Source organism: Tachyglossus aculeatus, chromosome 1 (genome assembly GCF_015852505.1).
Source record: "Tachyglossus aculeatus isolate mTacAcu1 chromosome 1, mTacAcu1.pri, whole genome shotgun sequence".
NCBI classification, from domain to species: Eukaryota; Metazoa; Chordata; class Mammalia; order Monotremata; family Tachyglossidae; genus Tachyglossus; species Tachyglossus aculeatus.
Window position 1 is genome coordinate 157,095,409 of NC_052066.1, and position 19,045 is coordinate 157,114,453.

Below are 19,045 nucleotides of genomic sequence, written 5' to 3' on the forward strand. Positions count from 1 at the left end.
TGACAATTGAGAAGCAGCGTGGCTCAGTGGAAAGAGCCCGGGCTTTGGAGTCAGAGGTAAAGGGTTCAAATCCCGGCTCCGCCACTTGTCAGCTTTGTGACTTTGGGCAAGTCACTTAACTTCTCTGGGCCTCAGTTACCTCATCTGTAAAATGGGGATTAAGACTGTGAGCCCCACATGGGACCACCTGATCACCATGTAACCTTCCCAGCGCTTAGAACAGTGCTTTGTACATAGTAAGCGCTTAATAAATGCCATTATTATTATTGTTAATTGGCAAAGGCAGGATTTGAACCCCTGATCTCTGACTCCCAAGCCCGGGCTCTTTCCACTGAGCCACAGCAACGCGGGAGCGAGCAATGGGAACTTCAGGGACCCAATTAGGACCGACAGGATGTTTTTATAAATTCTCATTAGTCTCTGTTCTCACAGCCTTGTACAGGATGTTGTTATCTGCCCTACGACCTCACATGGACGGGTGTTACTTGTTACTGGCCTTGAAGACAGTCTGTTCGTTCATTCATTCAATCAATCGTATTTATTGAGCGCTGACTGTGTGCAGAGCACTGTACTAAGCGCTTGGGAAGCACAAGTGGGCAACGTATAGAGACGGTCCCTACCCAACAACAGGCTCAAAGTCTAGAAGGCTCATTCTGTTGTTGAGCCTCGCATAAATACAAAAAGGAGCTCCAAAGAGGCCTGCACAAAGTGGAGTCGGTCATGTCAGGTCTGCTGGCGGACCACATTTATTACTGTAAAAAATTATTATCATATAAATTATATATTTATATATTATATAATTATATATTTCCTCTCTTCAAAGCCCTAAGACCTCACTTCCTTCAGGAAGCCTTCCCAGACTGAGCCCTCTCCTTCCTCTCCCGCTCCTCCCCCTCCCCGCCTTACCTCCTTCCCCTCCCCACATCACCTGTGTATATATATATATAATATATATATGTTTGTACATACTTATTACTCTATTTTACTTGTACATATTTATTCTATTTATTTAATTTTGTTAATATGTTTTGTTTTGTTTGTCTGTCTCCCCCTTCTAGACTGTGAGCCCGCTGTTGGGTAGGGACCATCTCTATACGTTGCCAACTTGTACTTCCCAAGCGCTTAGTACGATGCTCTGCACACAGTAAGCGCTCAATAAATACGATTGATTGATTGATTGTTGGGTAGGGACCGTCTCTATACGTTGCCCACTTGTACTTCCCAAGCGCTTAATACAGCGCTCTGCACATAGTAAGCGCTTAATAAGTACGATTGATTGATTGATTGTTGGGTAGGGACCATCTCTATACGTTGCCCACTTGTGCTTCCCAAGCGCTTAGTACGGTGCTCTGCACATAGTAAGTGCTCAATAAATACGATTGATTGATTGTTGGGTAGGGACCGTCTCTATATGTTGCCCACTTGTACTTCCCAAGCGCTTAGTACGGTGCTCTGCACATAGTAGGCGCTCAATAAATATGATTGATTGATCGTTGGGTAGGGACTGTCTCTATACGTTGCCCACTTGTACTTCCCAAGCGCTTAGTACGGTGCTCTGCACATAGTAGGCACTCAATAAATATGATTGATTGATTGTTGGGTAGGGACCGTCTCTATAAGTTGCCCACTTGTACTTCCCAAGCGCTTAGTACAGCGCTCTGCACATAGTAAGCGCTCAATAAATACGACTGATTGATTGTTGGGTAGGGACCGTGTCTATACGTTGCCCACTTGTACTTCCCAAGCGCTTAGTACAGCGCTCTGCACATAGTAAGTGCTCAATAAATACGATTGATTGATTGATTGTTGGGTAGGGACCGTCCCTATACATTGCCCACTTGTACTTCCCAAGCGCTTAGTACGGTGCTCTGCACATAGTAAGCGCTCACTACATACGATTGAATGAATGGAATATATGGTTGTACATTGTATATATGGTTGTACATATTTATTACTCTATTTATTTATTTATTTATTTTACTTGTACATATCTATCCTATTTATTTTATTTTGTTGGTATGTTTGGTTTTGTTCTCCGTCTCCCCCTTTTAGACTGTGAGCCCGCTGTTGGGTAGGGACTGTCTCTATGTGTTGAAAATTTGTACTTCCCAAGCGCTTAGTACAGTGCTCTGCACACAGTAAGCGCTCAATAAATACGATTGATTGATTGATTGTTGGGTAGGGACCGTCTCTATATGTTGCCCACTTGTACTTCCCAAGCGCTTAGTACGGTGCTCTGCACATAGTAAGCGCTCACTAAATACGATTGAATGAATGGAATATATGGTTGTACATTGTATATATGGTTGTACATATTTATTACTCTATTTATTTATTTATTTTACTTGTACATATCTATCCTATTTATTTTATTTTGTTGGTATGTTTGGTTTTGTTCTCCGTCTCCCCCTTTTAGACCCGGCCCTGCTGAGGCCCTGCTGAGAGCTCACCTCCTCCAGGAGGCCTTTCCAGACTGAGCCCCTTCTTTCCTCTCCCCCTCGTCCCCCTCTCCACCCCCCCGTCTTACCTCCTTCCCTTCCCCACAGCACCTGTATATATGTATATATGGTTGTACATATTTATTACTCTATTTATTTATTTATTTATTTATTTTACTTGTACATTTCTATCCTACTTATTTTATTTTGTTGGTATGTTTGGTTCTGTTCTCTGTCTCCCCCTTTTAGACTGTGAGCCCACTGTTGGGTAGGGACTGTCTCTATGTGATGCCAATTTGTACTTCCCAAGCGCTTAGTACAGTGCTCTGCACATAGTAAGCGCTCAATAAATACGATTGATTGATTGATTGATTTAGACTGTGAGCCCGCTGTTGGGTAGGGACTGTCTCTATGTGTTGCCAACTTGTACTTCCCAAGCGCTTAGTACAGTGCTCTGCGCACAGTAAGCGTTCAATAAATACGACTGAATGAATGGATATTGTTGTTTCCCCCGAGTATTTCGAATGAATGGATACTGTTATTTTCCCCGAGTATCTGGAATGACTGGATATTGGTATTTTCCCCGAGTATTTGGAATGAATGACTGGACATTGTTATTTTCCCCGAGTAAAGACTGTGAGCCCACTGTTGGGTAGGGACTGTCTCTATATGTTGCCAACTTGTAGTTCCCAAGCGCTCAGTACAGTGCTCTGCACACAGTAAGCGCTCAATAAATACGATTGATTGATTGATTGTCTCTATATGTTGCCAACTTGGACTTCCCAAGCGCTTAGTACAGTGCTCTGCACATAGTAAGCGCTCAATAAACACGATTGATGATGATGATGAGTAAAGGCCACGTCGCATGACGGGGCGACGTGGAGGGTGACCTTTCCCCGGGCGGGGCCCCAGCTGGGCCTGCGCAGTCCTCCTCGATCCCACCCGCCCCCGCCCCTCCCCGGAGGACGAAGGCCGCGGCGGCCGCTCTGCCCCCCGCCGGGGCTCCCCTCTCTGGTCGGCGCAGTCCTCCTCGATCCCATCGGCCCCCCCGAGGACGCGGGCCGCTAGGGGCCGCTCTGCCCCCCCGCCGGGCCGCGCTCTGTGGTCGGCGGCCGGGGCGTCATGGCGGCCGGCGCCGAGCTGGCAGGCCGGCGGTGAGGGAGCGGGGATGAGGAGGAGGACGATGAGGGAGCCATGATCCGGCCGCCTCTGTAGGACGACGACGACGACGGCGACGGCGACGGCCATGGCGTCCTGGTTGGGCGGTCTCGGGTCGGGGCTGGGCCAGTCCCTGGGCCAGGTGGGCGGCAGCCTGTCCTCCCTCACCGGACACATCTCCAGCTTCACCAAGGACATGCTGCTGGAGGGCGCCGGGGAGGTGGACGGTAAGACGACAAGGACAAGGACAAGGCGGCAGGGCCGGGGGGTGCCCTTAGCCGGCCCCCGCCGCACACACACAGGCCCCCGGGCCACCACCCCACCACCGGGCCTGCTGCTGCTGCTGCTGCTGCTGCTGCTGCTGCTGCTTGTTGGTGTTGCTCCTCCTTTTCCTTCTCATTCTTCTCCTCCTCCGGACCTGTTGTTGTTCCTCCTCCTTTTCCTTCTCCTCCTCTCCACCACCGGACCTGCTGCTGGTTGTTGTTCCTCCTCCTCCTTTTCCTTCTCCTCCTCTCCACCACCGGACCTGCTGCTGGTTGTTGTTTTTGTTCCTCCTCCTCCTCCTTTTCCTTCTCCTCCTTATTCTCCTCCTCTTCCTCCTCCTCCTCCTCTCCACCACCGGACCTGCTGCTGGTTGTTCCTCCTCCTCCTCCTTTTCCTTCTCCTCCTCCTCCTCCTCCTCCTCTCCGCCACCCCACCACCGGACCTGCTGCTGGTTGTTGTTTTTGTTCCTCCTCCTCCTTCTTTTCCTTCTCCTCCTTATTCTCCTCCTCTTCCTCCTCCTCCTCCTCTCCACCACCGGACCTGCTGCTGGTTGTTCCTCCTCCTCCTCCTTTTCCTTCTCCTCCTCCTCCTCCTCCTCCTCTCTGCCACCCCACCACCGGACCTGCTGCTGGTTGTTGTTTTTGTTCCTCCTCCTCCTTCTTTTCCTTCTCCTCCTTATTCTCCTCCTCTTCCTCCTCCTCCTCCTCTCCACCACCGGACCTGCTGCTGGTTGTTGTTCCTCCTCCTTTTCCTTCTCCTTCTCCTCCTCTCCACCACCGGACCTGCTGCTGGTTGTTCCTCCTCCTCCTCCTTTTCCTTCTCCTCCTCCTCCTCCTCTCCGCCACCCCACCACCGGACCTGCTGCTGGTTGTTGTTTTTGTTCCTCCTCCTCCTTCTTTTCCTTCTCCTCCTTATTCTCCTCCTCTTCCTCCTTCTCCTCCTCTCCACCACCGGACCTGCTGCTGGTTGTTGTTCCTCCTCCTCCTTTTCCTTCTCCTTCTCTCCACCACCGGACCTGCTGCTGGTTGTTCCTCCTCCTCCTCCTTTTCCTCCTCCTCCTTCTTCTCCTTCTTCTCCACCACCCCACCACCGGACCTGTTGCTGGTTGTTGCTGTTCCTCCTACTTCTCCTCCTCCTCTTCCTCCTCTCCACCACCCCACCACCGGACCTGCTGCTGGTTGTTGTTGTTGTTCCTTCTCCTTCTCATTCTTCCCCTCCTGTCCACCACCGGACCTGTTGCTGGTTGTTGTTGTTCCTTCTCCTCCTCCTTTTCCTTCTCATTCTCCTCCTCCTCCTCCTTCCCCTCCTCTCCACCACCCCACCACCGGACCTACTGCTGGTTGCTGTTGTTCCTCCTCCTCCTCTCCACCACCGGACCTGCTGCTGGTTATTGTTGTTCCTCCCCCTTTTCCTCCTCCTTCTCCTTCTCCTCCTTCTCCTCCTCCTCCTCTCCACCACTCCACCACCGGACGTGCTGCTGGTTGTTGTTGTTCCTCCTCCTCCTCCTTTTCCTTCTCCTTCTCCTTCTTCTCTTCCTCTCCACCACTCCACCACCGGGCCTGCTGCTGGTTGTTGTCCCTCCTCTTCCTTTTCATTCTCATTCTCCTCCTCCTTTTCCTTCTCTTCACCACCCCACCACCGGATGTGCTGCTGGTTGTTGTTGTTGTTCTTCCCCCTCCTTTTCCTTCTCCTTCTCATTCTCCTCCTCCTCCTCCTCCTCCTCTCCACCACCGGACCTGCTGCTGGTTGCTGTTCCTCCTTCTCCTTTTCCTTCTCATTCTCCTCCTTCTCTCCACCACCCCACCACCGGGCCTGCCGCTGGTTGTTGTTCCTCCTCCTCCTCCTCCTCCTTTTCCTTCTCCTTCTCATCCCCCTCCTTCTTCTCCTCCTCTCCACCACCCCACCACCGGACCTGCTGCTGGTGGTTGTTGTTGTCCTTCCTCCTCCTTTTCCTTCTCCTTCTCCTCCTCCTCCTCCTCCTTCTCCTCTCCACCACCAGACCTGCTGCTGGTTGTTGTTGTTCCTTTTCCTTCTCCTTCTTCTCCTCCTCCTCCTCCTTCTCCTCTCCACCACCCCACCACCGGACCTGCTGCTGGTTGTTGTTGTTGTTGTTCCTCTTCCTCCTTTTCCCTCTTCTTCTCCTCCTCCTCCTCCTCCTCCTCCTCCTCCTCACCACCCCACCACCGGACCTGCTGCTGGTTGTTGTTGTTCCTCCTCCTCCTTTTCCTTCTCCTTCTCATTCTCCTCTTAATTCTCCTCCTCCTCCTCCTCTCCCTTCCTCTCCTTCTCCTCATCCTTTTTCTCCTCTTCCTTCTCCTCCTTCTCCTCCTCATTCTACTTCTTCTCCTCTCCTCATTCATTCATTTATTCAGTCATATTTATTCAGCGCTTACTGTGTGCAGAGCACCGTACTAAGCGCTTGGGAAGTACAAGTTGGCAACATCTAGAGATGGTCCCTACCCAGCAGTGGGCTCACAGTCTAGAAGGGGGAGACAGACAACAAAACATGTTAACAAAATAAAATAAATAGAATAAATATGTACAAATACAATAAATAAATAGAGTAATAAATACATACAAGCATATATACATATATACAGGTGCTGTGAGGAGGAGGGGGAGGAGGGGGAGAGGAAGGAGGGGGCTCAGTCTGGGAAGGCCTCCTGGAGGAGATGAGCTGTCCTCCTCCTTCTTCTCTTCTTCCTTGTTTTCCTCCTCCTCCTTCTTCTTCTCCTTCCCCTCCTCCTCCTCTTCCTCCTTCTTCTCCTTCCCCTCCTCCTCCTCTTCCTCCTCCTTCTCCTCCTTAATAATGATGGCATTTATTAAGCGCTTACTGCGTGCAAAGCACTGTTGTAAGCGCTAGGGAGGTTACAAGGTGATCTGTTGGGTAGGGACCTCTTCTACATGTTGCCAACTTGTACTTCCCAAGCGCTTAGTACGGTGCTCTGCACACAGTAAGTCCTCAAGAAATGTGATTGAATGAATGAATGAATCAGGTTGTCCCACAGGGGGCTCACAGATCTTACACATCTTACAGATGAGGGAACTGAGGCCCGGAGAAGTTAAGGGACTTGCCCAAAGTCACACAGCTGACAATTGGCGGAGCTGGGATTTGAACACGTGACCTCTGACTCCAAAGCCCGGGCCCTTGCCACTGAGCCACACTTCTCCTTCTCATTCTCCTCCTCCTCATTCATTCATTCAATCATATTTATTGAGTTCTTACTGTGTGCAGAGCACTGTGCTAAGCTCTTGGAAAGTACAATTCGGCAACAGAAAGAGACAGTTCCTACCCAACATTGGACTCATTCCTTCTTCTCCTCCTCCTCCTTCTTTTCCTCCTCCTCCTCATTCTTCTCCTCCCCCTTCTCTTCCTCCTCCTCCCTTCCTCCTTCTTCTTCTCCTTCGTCTCCTTCTTCCTGCCAGGCCTCCGTGATGCCATTGTCCCCTCCCTAAATAATGCCCAATGCCAGTGATGCCCTGGAGTAAGTTAAAAGATTTGAAGTGTCTAACAAACATCGTCTTTTTTTTAAAGTAGGAATAGAGCTCCCCTCTTTAGCTCTCCTAACCGAATAGTAATTAGGGTGTTCTTCTCTGTGTCTCAGTTACCTCCTCTATAAAATGGGGATTGAGTCTGTGAGCCCTGTGTGGGATAGGGACTGATTAACTTGTATCATCATCAATCGTATTTATTGAGCGCTTACTGTGTGCAGAGCACTGTACTAAGCACTTGGGAAGTACAAATTGGCAACATATAGAGACGGTCCCTACCCAACAGTGGGCTCACAGTCTAAAATCTGTCCCAGTGCTCAGAACCATGGTTGGCACGTAGTAGGTGCATTGACTTGGAAGTCAGAGGACGTGGTTCTACTCCCGGCTCCACCACTTGTGCGCTGTGTGGCTCTGGGAAAGCCACTTAACTTCTCTGGGCCTCAGTTACCTCATCTGTAAAAGGGGATTAAGACTGTGAGCCCCATGTGGGACAGCCCGATGACCTTATATCTACCCCAGTGCTTAGAACAGTGTGTGACACATAAGCTCTTAAAAAACCATAACTTATTTATATTGTTATTATTAATAATAACAAGTACCATTATTGTTGCTGTTGTTACTAAGTGCCAAGTACTGTTCTCAGCGTTGGGGTAGATACAAGATGATCAGGTTGTCCCACATAGGGCTCACAGTATTAATCCCCATTTGACAGTGAAGTAACTGAGGCACAGAGAAGTGACTTGCACAAGGTCTCACAGCAGACCACTGCAGAGCTGGGTTTAGAACCCCTGTCCTTTGACTCCCAAGCCCGTGCTCTGGCCATTAGACCATGCTTTTAGACTGTGAGCCCACTGTTGGGTAGGGACTGTCTGTATATGTTGCCAATTTGTACTTCCCAAGCGCTTAGTGCAGTGCTCTGCACATAGTAAGCGCTCAATAAATACGATTGATGATGATGATGGTGCTGCTTCTGAAACCTACTCAACTATCCCTTGCTCTAGCTTCACCGAAAACACTCCATCCCCTTGCCCCCTCCTACCTCGCCTTGCTTCTCTCCTTCGACATCCCAGCCTGCATACTAAGCTCCTTCTTTCTGTGCCTCAGTTTTGCCTCTCTCGCCAATGACCCCAGCCTACGTCTTGCCTCTGGCATGGAATGCCCTCCCTCCTCAAATCTGAGGATCTTAGTCTATACCCCGGGAGGCAGATGTTAAAATAAATTACAGGGCAGGCAAGCACCTGAGTACAAGGGTATGTACATAATTGCTATGATGGTGAAGAGGAGGGGTTCCTAAATGCTTAGGGGGAGGGACCAACTGCGTGGGAATGACAGAGAGGGAAAATGGGGGTGAGAGCTTAATCTGGGAAGGCTTTCCGGGGGAGAGATGATTTCACTTGGGCTTTGAAGATGGAGAGTGTTGGTCTGTCAGATGTATAGAGTTCTAGGCAAAGGGGAGGGTGTGAGAAAGAGGTCATTCATTTACTCAGTCGTATTAAGTGCTTATTACGTGCGGGGCACTGTATTAAGTACTTGGAAAAGTACAATGCAACAGTGAACATTCCCGGTCCACAACCAGCTCACAGTCTAGAGGGGGGAAGACAAACATCAATAGAAATAAAATTACAGTAATAAACCTAAGTGCTGTGGGGCTAGGGGAGTGGGTGGAGCAATGGGAGCAAGTCAGTGTGATGCAGAAGGGAGTTGGGAGATGAGGAAAAGTGGGGCTTAGTCTGGGAAGTCTTCTTGGAGGAGAGAGGCCTTCAGTAAGGCTTCGAAGGGGGAGAGAGTAATTGTAACTGTCATTTGGGTTTGAGGAGGATGGGCATTCCAGGCCAGAGGCAGGACATGGGCCAGGGGTCGGTGGCGAGACAGGCAAGATCGAGGCACAGAGAGAAGGTTAGTACTTTTAGACTGTGAGCCCACTGTTGGGTAGGGACTGTCTCTATATGTTGCCAATTTGTACTTCCCAAGCGCTTAGTACGGTGCTCTGCACATAGTAAGCGCTCAATAAATAACGATTGATGATGATGATGATGATGATACTGGAGGAGTGAAGTGTGAGGGCTGGGATGGTGAAGGAGAGGAGCTAGGTGAGGTAGGAGGGGGCAGGGTGATGGAGTGCTTTGCGTGAGGCTAGAGCGAGAGATAAAGTAGGTTTGATGTTAGAGCCAAGTTTGCCAACGGGGTTGTAGCGGGAGAGGTGAGAAGATAAATAAGAGGCAGAGCCTTGTTTGAGTACATCGAATCTGATAATGAGGCGTTTCTGAGAGATGCAGAGAGAAACGGGCAGGCATTGGAGGCCCTTGAGTTGGGAGAGGTGAGCAGAATGATTTTTTAGAAAATCGATCCAGGTGACAGTGTGAAGTATGGACTAGAGATGGAAAAGTCTGGAATCGGGGAGGTCAGCGAGGAGGCCGTTAAGATGGGATATGAAGCTTCTGATGGGCCAGGAATGTGTCTACCGATTCTGCTGTACTCTCCCAAGCACTTAGTAGAGTGCTCTGCACACAGTAGGCGCTCAGTAAATATGCTGGATTGATTGAAGTGCGTGAATCAGGGTGGTATTAGTTTGGGTGAAGAGGAAGGAGCAAATTCTGGGGATATTAGAGAGATTGAATTAAGATTTTGTGACTGACTTGTTGTGGTCAGGAAATGTCTGTTACAGTGTACTCTCCCAAGCGCTTAGTTCAGTGTTCTGCACACAGTAAAAGCTCAACAAAAGAGAAGCAGCCTGGCTCGGTGGGAAAGAGCCCGGGCTTTGGAGTCAGAGGTCATGGGTTCAAATCCCAGCTCCGCCACTTGTCAGCTGTGTGACTTTGGGCAAGTCACTTAACTTCTCTGGGCCTCAGTTCCCTCAGCTGTAGAGTGGGGATGAAGACTGTGAGCCCCCCGTGGGACAACCTCATCACCTTGTATCCTCCTAGCGCTTAGAACAGTGCTTTGCACATAGTAAGCGCTTAATAAATGCCATCATTATTATTGACAAATACAGTTGACTGAAGGAGAAGGATGAGTCAAGAAAAATGCCACAGTTGCAGGTTTGTGAGACAGGAACGATAGTGGTGGACGAGTGTTAGGAAAGTTACGGGGAGGAGAGAGTTTGGGAAGAAACATTAGAAGTTCTCTTCTGGATGTGGTGATTTTGAGGTAGAGGCGGGACGTCTAAGTAAAGACGTCCCGAGGACAGGAGGAAATATGAGATTGTGGAGAGGTTGGGGCTGCAGAAGTAGATTTGGGAATCATTGGCATAGAGATGGCAGTTGAAGCCATGGGAGTGGATGAGCTCCCTAAGGTAGTCGTGTAGATGGAGAATAGAAGGGGACCCAGGAGGACCTTGAGGGAACCCCCAGTTAGAGGATGGGAAGCAGAGGGGGAGCCAGTGAAGTAAACTGAAAAGAAGTAGCTAGAGACACTGGAGGAGAACCAGGGGTTTTCAGTGTCAGTGAAACCAAAGTTAGTTATTATTTCCAGGTGAAGGGGGTGGTTCAAAATGTCAGAGGTGGCAGAGAAGTCAAGAATTAGGATGAAATTGAGTCCATTGGATTTGGCAAGGAGGAAATCATTAGCAGCCTGGGGGAAAAAGTAATTTCAGTGGAGTCGATAATGTGCAAGCCCGATTTCAAGGGGTCCAGAATGGAATTGGAGGGGCGGAAGAGGAGGCAGTGGGAATCATCATCATTATCATCAATCGTATTTATTGAGCGCTTACTGTGTGCAGAGCCCTGTACCAAGCGCTTGGGAAGTACAAGTTGGCAACATATAGAGACAGTCCCTACCCAACAGTGGGCTCACAGTCTAAAAGGGGAACAGCTCATTCAAGGAGTTTTGTCAGGAATGGTAGGAGGGAGATGGGTGATGCCCGTGGTAGTCAAGGGAGGTCATTTTAGGATAAGGAGGTTTGTGGGCATGTTTGAAAGCCTGAGGGTAGGAGCCATTGGAGTATCAGCAGTTAGGACGGGAACTTCTTTCACCAAGAGCTTAAAAAATAAGACTATCTTTCATATATTACCTTTTTGAATGCTACTGCATTTGAGGGCAGGGAAATATATAAAGATTAATCCAGAGCTTAAACATTCACTACCTTTGACCCATAACATATTTTCTATGGACTTTTTGACTTTTTCTGATAGCAAAACAGGTCGCTTTAAAGGCAACATTCTTTTATTCTCATTTGTTTTTCACAGTGTGCATGTTGACTTTGTACGTTGGCTTGGTAAATCTTGTGTTTCGACCAGCAGCTGACTGGCTGCGTCGAAATAACTGTTCCCTGCAAGAAAGTAATAAAACAAATATCACAACAGAAAGTTTTTAGTTTGAGCTTAACCCTGAAGAGTAAGCCTAGAACTAATGCTACAATTGGCATAAGGTGGACTAAGTGCTACAAAATTAATTAGGAATGCTTATGAGAATGAGGTTGAACATTTAGGTCAGTGACAGTAAAACAAGGATGAAGGGATCTTCTAACATTCAGAAACTTTTTAAACTATTAAAAATGTCCCAAAGTTAAAGAAAATCATTTTTCAAGTTAGACTAATAAAAAGTGAATGTAAAATCTGGCAATGGCTGTTGGTTTCCTTTTCAATATTAGAGTTCATTTATTAAAGGTGAACTTAGTTACTCTCCTGTTTTTTACCACTCTTATGTTTTGTTATGTTTTTCTTTCATTAGAATTGGATGGGTATGTTGCCGACTTGTACTTCCCAAGTGCTTAGTACAGTGCTCTACACAGGAAGTGCTCAATAAATACGATTGAATGAATGAATATGTATCATTATCTTCCCCTGGAAGCCATAGTTTATAAGTACTGTAAAGCACCAAACTGCTGGGCCTGATAGAAAGACTCATTCAGGGAAAGGTTGCTCGAATATCTTTGATAAGATTACTTTGTGATCACCTTTGCACATACCAGTGTGTAGTCATTTTATTTTGTTGCTCTGGCTGAGACATTTTGCTATTAGTTGTGTTTCTGGTGCACTACTTTTTTTAAAAAGCAACGCTGAATTGGCTTTGTAATTTTCGTATGGCCTTTCCTTAGATTTTAATTTTGCTTTGGGATTATGAGCACTGATATTTGGGAAAATGTTCTGTTTCTGGTTCTCATGAGTAACTATGAATTCAGATATCGTCTCCTCCACCCTTGCAGGGAAAAGAAATGCAAACTTTTATACCCCAGAGAGTCTGAGACCCTTATCTCATGTCCTGTCTTATGCTGTCAAGTCGTTTCCGACTCATAGCGACACCAAGGACACATCTCTCCCAGAAAGCCCCGCTCTCCAACTGCAGTCATTCTGGTAGCATATCCCTAGAGTATTCTTGGTAAAAATACAGAAGCGGTTTACCATTGCCGCTTTCTGCGCAATAAACTTGAGTCTCTGCCCTCCACTCTCTCCCATGCCGCTGCTGCCCGGCATGGGTGAGTTTTGACTTGTAGCAGATTGCCTTCCGCTCACTAGCCACTGCCCAAGCTAGGAATGGAATGGATAGGCCTCTGCTTGACTCTCCCTCCCATAGCCGAGACTGGTAGAGTACTGGAAACTCTCCAGGTGCGACCCTGAGAGGGTCTTATCTCATGAGGGGGGAGTTGAATTTGAATTATGGAAGTCAGAAGAATGAAATGCGTGATGGCATGACAGTTCTGCTAGTTGAGTTGCAGAAAAGCTTGGGCAGGTGATTTACTAAATTTTGAAAAGGGCAGGACTGCCATGTCTATCGCTGCCTCAGACTGAATGTCAGTAACCATTTCCCCATTTAGACTGTAAGCTCCTTGAAGACAGGTGTAATGGGTACTAACTCTGTAGTCTCCCTCGGCTTCAAGGCTGTCCATCACCTTGCCCCCTCCTACCTCACCTCCCTTCTCTCCTTCTCCAGCCCAGCCCGCACCCTCCGCTCCTCCGCCGCTAATCTCCTCACCGTACCTCGTTCTCGCCTGTCCCGCCATCGACCCCCGGCCCACGTCATCCCCCGGGCCTGGAATGCCCTCCCTCTGCCCATCCGCCAAGCTAGCTCTCTTCCTCCCTTCAAGGCCCTACTGAGAGCTCACCTCCTCCAGGAGGCCTTCCCAGACTGAGCCCCTTTCTTCCTCTCCCCCTCGTCCCCCTCTCCATCCCCCCCATCTTACCTCCTTCCCTTCCCCACAGCACCTGTATATATGTATATGTGTTTGTACATATTTATTACTCTATTGGTTTATTTATTTTATTTGTACATATCTATTCTATTTATTTTATTTTGTTAGTATGTTTGGTTTTGTTCTCTGTCTCCCCCTTTTAGACTGTGAGCCCACTGTTGGGTAGGGACTGTCTCTATATGTTGCCAACTTGTACTTCCCAAGCACTTAGTTCAGTGCTCTGCACACAGTAAGCGCTCAATAAATACGATTGATTGATTGATTAATTGCTTCATACAGTACTCTGAACAAAATAAGTGCTCAAAAAGAACTGATTGGTTGCTGTTAATAAGGATGGAGGCAGTACAGTGAATTGCTACTAGGTCATGTATAACTCAGTGGCTAGGCAAGTTAGAATTGCATGGTATTGAAAGTCTTGATGTTCAGTTCGGTCACTTATTGCTTATCTTGTCCTCTATAGAGATCAGAAACAAAAGTGCTTCAAGTTATGCAAGAGTGTTATTAATAAATTAAATTATCTAAAATAAAATTTTGACTGCATCCTATCAATTCAGTGAAAACATCTAGGTGTAAAGAAGGTGCCATAGAAATTTGTGTTTTATGAAGATCAGGGGTGGTTTTGAGACATTGGAAAGATAAATGTAATGGGGCTGTCTCCTGGGATGTGGCTTAACATATGACATGGATCCGTACCTTTACTATGATGATTATTATTATAATATTTGTGAATGCTTACTACATCTCAAGCACTATTCTTAGCTCTTGGGTAGATATGTTAATCAGCTTGAACACAGTCCCTGGACCACTTGGGGCTCACAGTCTAAGTAGGAGGGGGAACAGGTATTGCATCCCCATTTACAGATGAGGGAACTGAGGCACAGAGAAGTTAGGTGACTTGGCTAAGGTCACACAGCAGGGAACTGGCAGGTCGGGTTTAGAACCCAGGTCCTCCGATTCTGTGCTATTTCCACAAGGCTGAGCTTGCTTCCCTCTTAATTTCCATATTGGGTTTCCTCATCAGTTAATATTTGGACAGATGAATGGCACTATTGCTTTTTAAGTCACTGTAAATTACCAATTTCTTAACAATACCGTAAAATTTTTAAAAATATTCTGAACTATTTTGTTATTCAGGTTACTGGTACCAGACATTATATGAGGATCAGTTTTGCTTTTAGCATTTAGCGCTGCTAAGCTATATAGTTTTGACCTGTTAAAGGCCTGAAAAGCTTTAGTTATCAGATAGTTTTAGAGGTTTGAGGTTTATCAAATAATGCATCTGGATCTATACCCTTTAAGCATGTGATATTCCACCCCACCCTCAGTCCCACCGAACTTACGTACATATCTGTAATTTATATTAATGTCAGTCTCCCCATCTAGGCTGTAAGTTCTGTGTGGGCAGGGAATGAATCTATCTTCTCTGCTGTATTGTTTTCTCCCAAGCACTTAGTACAGAGCTCTACACACAGTAAACACTTAGTAAATACCATTGCTTGATTGAGTGCAGCAAAAAGGATATCAACGTATAATAATGATAATAATAATAATGGTATTTGTTAAGCGCTGACTGTGCTGGGCACTGTACTAAGAGCTGGCGTGGATATAAGCAAATTGGGTTGAAAAGTGGTAGCATAGCATTTTGTGGTTCCGTATAATAAAGCAGACTGAAGCCTCAGTTGTAATTTTATCTCCTGCGTTTGAGTTTATATCGTCATTCATGAAGCCCAATGAGACCCTCTTTTTTTTCCTCCATTAAATGTTGTTGTGGCTTTTATTTCTTTTAGATCCTGTAGCAGAACTTCAAGTTTCCAACTCTAGGATGAAGGAAATTGAAATGATTCATACAACATTGAGATCAGAGGTAAAAAGAACCTATAAATAACAAATAAATAATCATCAGAAAAGGCTATTTTTAAGGATAATTTTAAACCTATTTTCAGCGTTACATAAAGGTATTTTCTGAGGTGCCCTGGAAGCTGCTCAACCCTCTCTTGACCGCACCTCACCTTCTAGTTATCGCCCCATCTCCCTCCTACCATTCTTTTCCAAACTCCTTGAATGTGTCTTCTACTCGCGCTGCCTCGAATTCCTCAACACCAACTCTCTCCTCGACCCCCTCCAGTCTGGCTTCCATCCCCTACATTCCACGGAAACTGCCCTCCCAAAGGTCACCAATGACCTCCTGCTTGCCAAATCCAACGGCTCATACTCTATCCTAATCCTCCTCGACCTCTCAGCTGCCTTCGACTCTGTGGACCACCCCTTCTCCTCAACACGCTATCCAACCTTGGCTTCACTGACTCCGTCTTCTCCTGGTTCTCCTCTTATCTCTCTGGTCGTTCATTCTCACTTTCTTTTGCAGGCTCCTCCTCCCTCTCCCATCCCCTTACTGTAGGGGTTCCTCAAGGTTCAGTTCTGGGACCCTTCTGTTCTCGATTTACACTCACTCCCTTGGTGACCTCATTTGCTCCCACGGCTTCAACTATCATCTCTACGCTGATGACACCCAAATCTACATCTCTGCCCCTGCTCTCTCCCCCTCCCTCCAGGCTCGCATCTCCTCCTGCCTTCAGGACATCTCCATCTGGATCATCATCATCATCAATCGTGTTTATTGAGCGCTTACTGTACTAAGTGCTTGGGAAGTACAAGTTCACAGCATATAGAGACAGTCCCTACCCAACAGTGGGCTCACAGTCTAAAAGGATGTCTGCCCGCCACCTAAAACTCAACATGTCCAAGACTGAACTCCTTGTCTTCCCTCCCAAACCTTGCCCTCTCCCTGACTTTCCCATCACTGTTGACGACACAACCATCCTTCCCGTCTCACAAGCCCGCAACCTTGGTGTCATCCTCAACTCCGCTCTCTCGTTCACCCCTCACATCCAAGCCGTCACCAAAACCTGCCCGTCTCAGCTCCGCAACATTGCCATGATCCGCCCTTTCCTCTCCATCCAAACCGCTACCCTGCTCGTTCAAGCTCTCATCCTATCCTGTCTGGACTACTGCATCAGCCTTCTCTCCGATCTCCCATCCTCTTGTCTCTCCCCACTTCAATCCATACTTCACGCCACTGCCCGGATTGTCTTTGTCCAGAAACGCTCTGGGCATGTTACTCCCCTCCTCAAAAATCTCCAGTGGCTACCAATCAACTTACACATCAGGCAGAAACTCCTCACCCTGGGCTTCAAGGCTGTCCATCACCTCGCCCCCTCCTACCTCACCTCTCTTCTCTCCTTCTACAGCCCAGCCCGCACCCTCTGCTTCTCTGCCGCTAATCTCCTCACCGTGCCTCGTTCTCGCCTGTCCCGCCAACGACCCCCGGCCCACATCATCCCCTGGGCCTGGAATGCCCTCCCTCTGCCCATCCGCCAAGCTAGCTCTCTTCCTCCCTTCAAGGCCCTACTGAGAGCTCACCTCCTCCAGGAAGCCTTCCCAGACCGAGCCCCTTCCTTCCTCTCCCCCTCTTCCCCTCTCCATCCCCCCGGCCTTACCTCCTTCCCTTCCCCACAGCACCTGTATATATGTATATATGTTTGCACGTATTTATTACTCTATTTTGCTTGTTCATATTTATTCTATTTATTTTATTTTGTTAATATGTTTTGTTCTCTGTCTCCCCCTTCTAGACTGTGAGCCCACTGTTGGGTAGGCACCGTCTCTATATGTTGCCAACTTGCACTTCCCAAGCACTTAGTACAGTGCTCTGCACACAGTAAGCGCTCAATAAATACGATTGATTGAGTTGATTTCCTGCTTTGTAATTTCCAAATCTTACCCCTCTCCTTTATCATGTTAAACTTGCTGCTCACCATTTATAGCTCTTAAGACAGGGGTAAAGGAAAGTAATGTTAGTCTGGTGTTGTGTATACAAAGGAAAAACCCTTAGGTTCTAATGACCTGCCACTTATTCAGGTTTCACTTCCATATTTTCCATTGAAAATAAGGAAATAGCTGAAGTTGGAATTAGCAAGAGGGACAATTTAGCATTGTTGATGACCTAAAAAAGGCAAGTCTTCTACAACCAGTTCTTTGATAAGGCATGTTTTTATTATGCTTTATGAATATAATACCTTCAGATAGGAGTAGGGAATACCATTTTGACTGCATTTCCATCTGGATAGAATGCAGTTTGATAATGGAAGTAACGGTTTTTCACATGCATGCAGCGTTTACTAAGGCATGAAAGTCATATAATGTGATTTTTTTTCTTAGCGATGACTAGGAATGTAATCCTTGCGTTGTTGTAAAACTGAGTGAACTCACAAGCCTGGGAAAATAAAATATAAAAACTGAAAAGAAATTCTTCTTTTACTCGCATGGCCCACACCTTTAACTGACCCACTGTTAACTCAGTTTTGTCTTCCAAACATTAGGAGGGACTTTAAGAGGATTTAGAGGCAATCCCAAAGATAATTATAGGGTTGGCATGCAAGACCCGTAAGGAGATGGTAAAAGAAATCTGATTATTTAGTTCAAGTAGAGAAGGCTCAGAATCCTTAATAAATCTTCAAACACCTGAAGGGTTACGGGTGGTGATAAGTCTCTTTTGAGGCCAGAAATTGAAGTAATGAATGCAAACTTACGTACAAGATTTAAATAATTTATAGTGGGTGGAAGAGTGGAACTCTGAAAAATCATTAATCTTGAGTTGTTGTAGAATCTGCTCTCCTGAAAGTCTTTGAAAAAAAGCATAGTTTTTAATTTGGGATGATTTTGGAACAGTACCGTCCAGTGACTTATGGATGGTAACTGCACGTGCTCTTTTCTAGGTGGCTGATTCTTTTGAAGGTGGTAGTGCTCTGATCCAGGGGCCCCACAACTTAGTGCAGATGAAAGATGGGGCTTTTAGGAAGGTTCCCAAGGAAAGCACTAGCCCCGTAGTTGCTCATTTGAGAGAAAGAGGTGCTGCCCATTCATCTTTCTCTCTTCAAGGCTTGTTTACTTTGGATGTCACTACCACCCTCAGAATTCTTAAGTAAAGAATTTCTGAAGAAAATGCCGTGAAAATGAGCAGACCTGGTCCCTGCCTTTGAGGAGCTCACATTTTAAAAGTTGAGTGGGGAGAGCTATGCACATAGATGATTTTTGAGAGCTGGACTTTTCCAAGCTCAAATAAGGAACCTCAAAAAAGTTAAGACTTTTTTTACCCAACACTGTACACTGATTGAAGGGGAAGTTTCTTATCACTTACCCTGTGGCTGCAGAGGGGTGGGGTTTGTTGCCTCTCCTGTGTAATGGTTGAGAATGTTGGGGAGGGGAACAGAGTATTTTATACTATAGTATAGTGCTGTAGTGCATTTCCCCCTCCCCCCCTCCCAATCCTTAGGAATTAAATTGATGGTGTAAGCAGCCATAAAGAGTAAGCATTTCAACTCTATTGTATAAGTTGGGCTAGGTTTCCATGTTGTATGGTTGTGTATTTTGGCCCCGTTTTGGGCCAGAATTTCTCCTTATTGTTGCTGGATTCAGAACTCCATCACAGCACCCCAGGCTATAGTAATGGAGGAACAGGTCCAACCAAGACTGAAAGAAAATCCTGTCTGAGTCTTGGATTCCTGGA

General features: G+C 46.9%; 1 protein-coding gene and 1 non-coding gene across 2 annotated transcripts in view; one reads left to right on the forward strand and one right to left on the reverse strand.

The window, feature by feature from the left end:
• The first annotated feature begins 3,566 nt into the window (after positions 1 to 3,566).
• Positions 3,567 to 19,045, forward strand: part of TRIP11 (thyroid hormone receptor interactor 11) — a 74,552-nt gene continuing 59,073 nt past the window's right edge. Inside the window, exons 1-2 of the mRNA XM_038748866.1 lie at positions 3,567 to 3,823; positions 15,267 to 15,343. Coding sequence (XP_038604794.1) covers positions 3,685 to 3,823; positions 15,267 to 15,343 — 216 coding nt within the window. The 5' untranslated portion in view covers positions 3,567 to 3,684. The remainder of the gene's footprint in view (positions 3,824 to 15,266; positions 15,344 to 19,045) is intronic.
• Positions 12,776 to 12,913, reverse strand: LOC119935689. Its single transcript, XR_005453417.1, has one exon. It is a non-coding gene; the product is annotated as a small nucleolar RNA SNORA7 (small nucleolar RNA).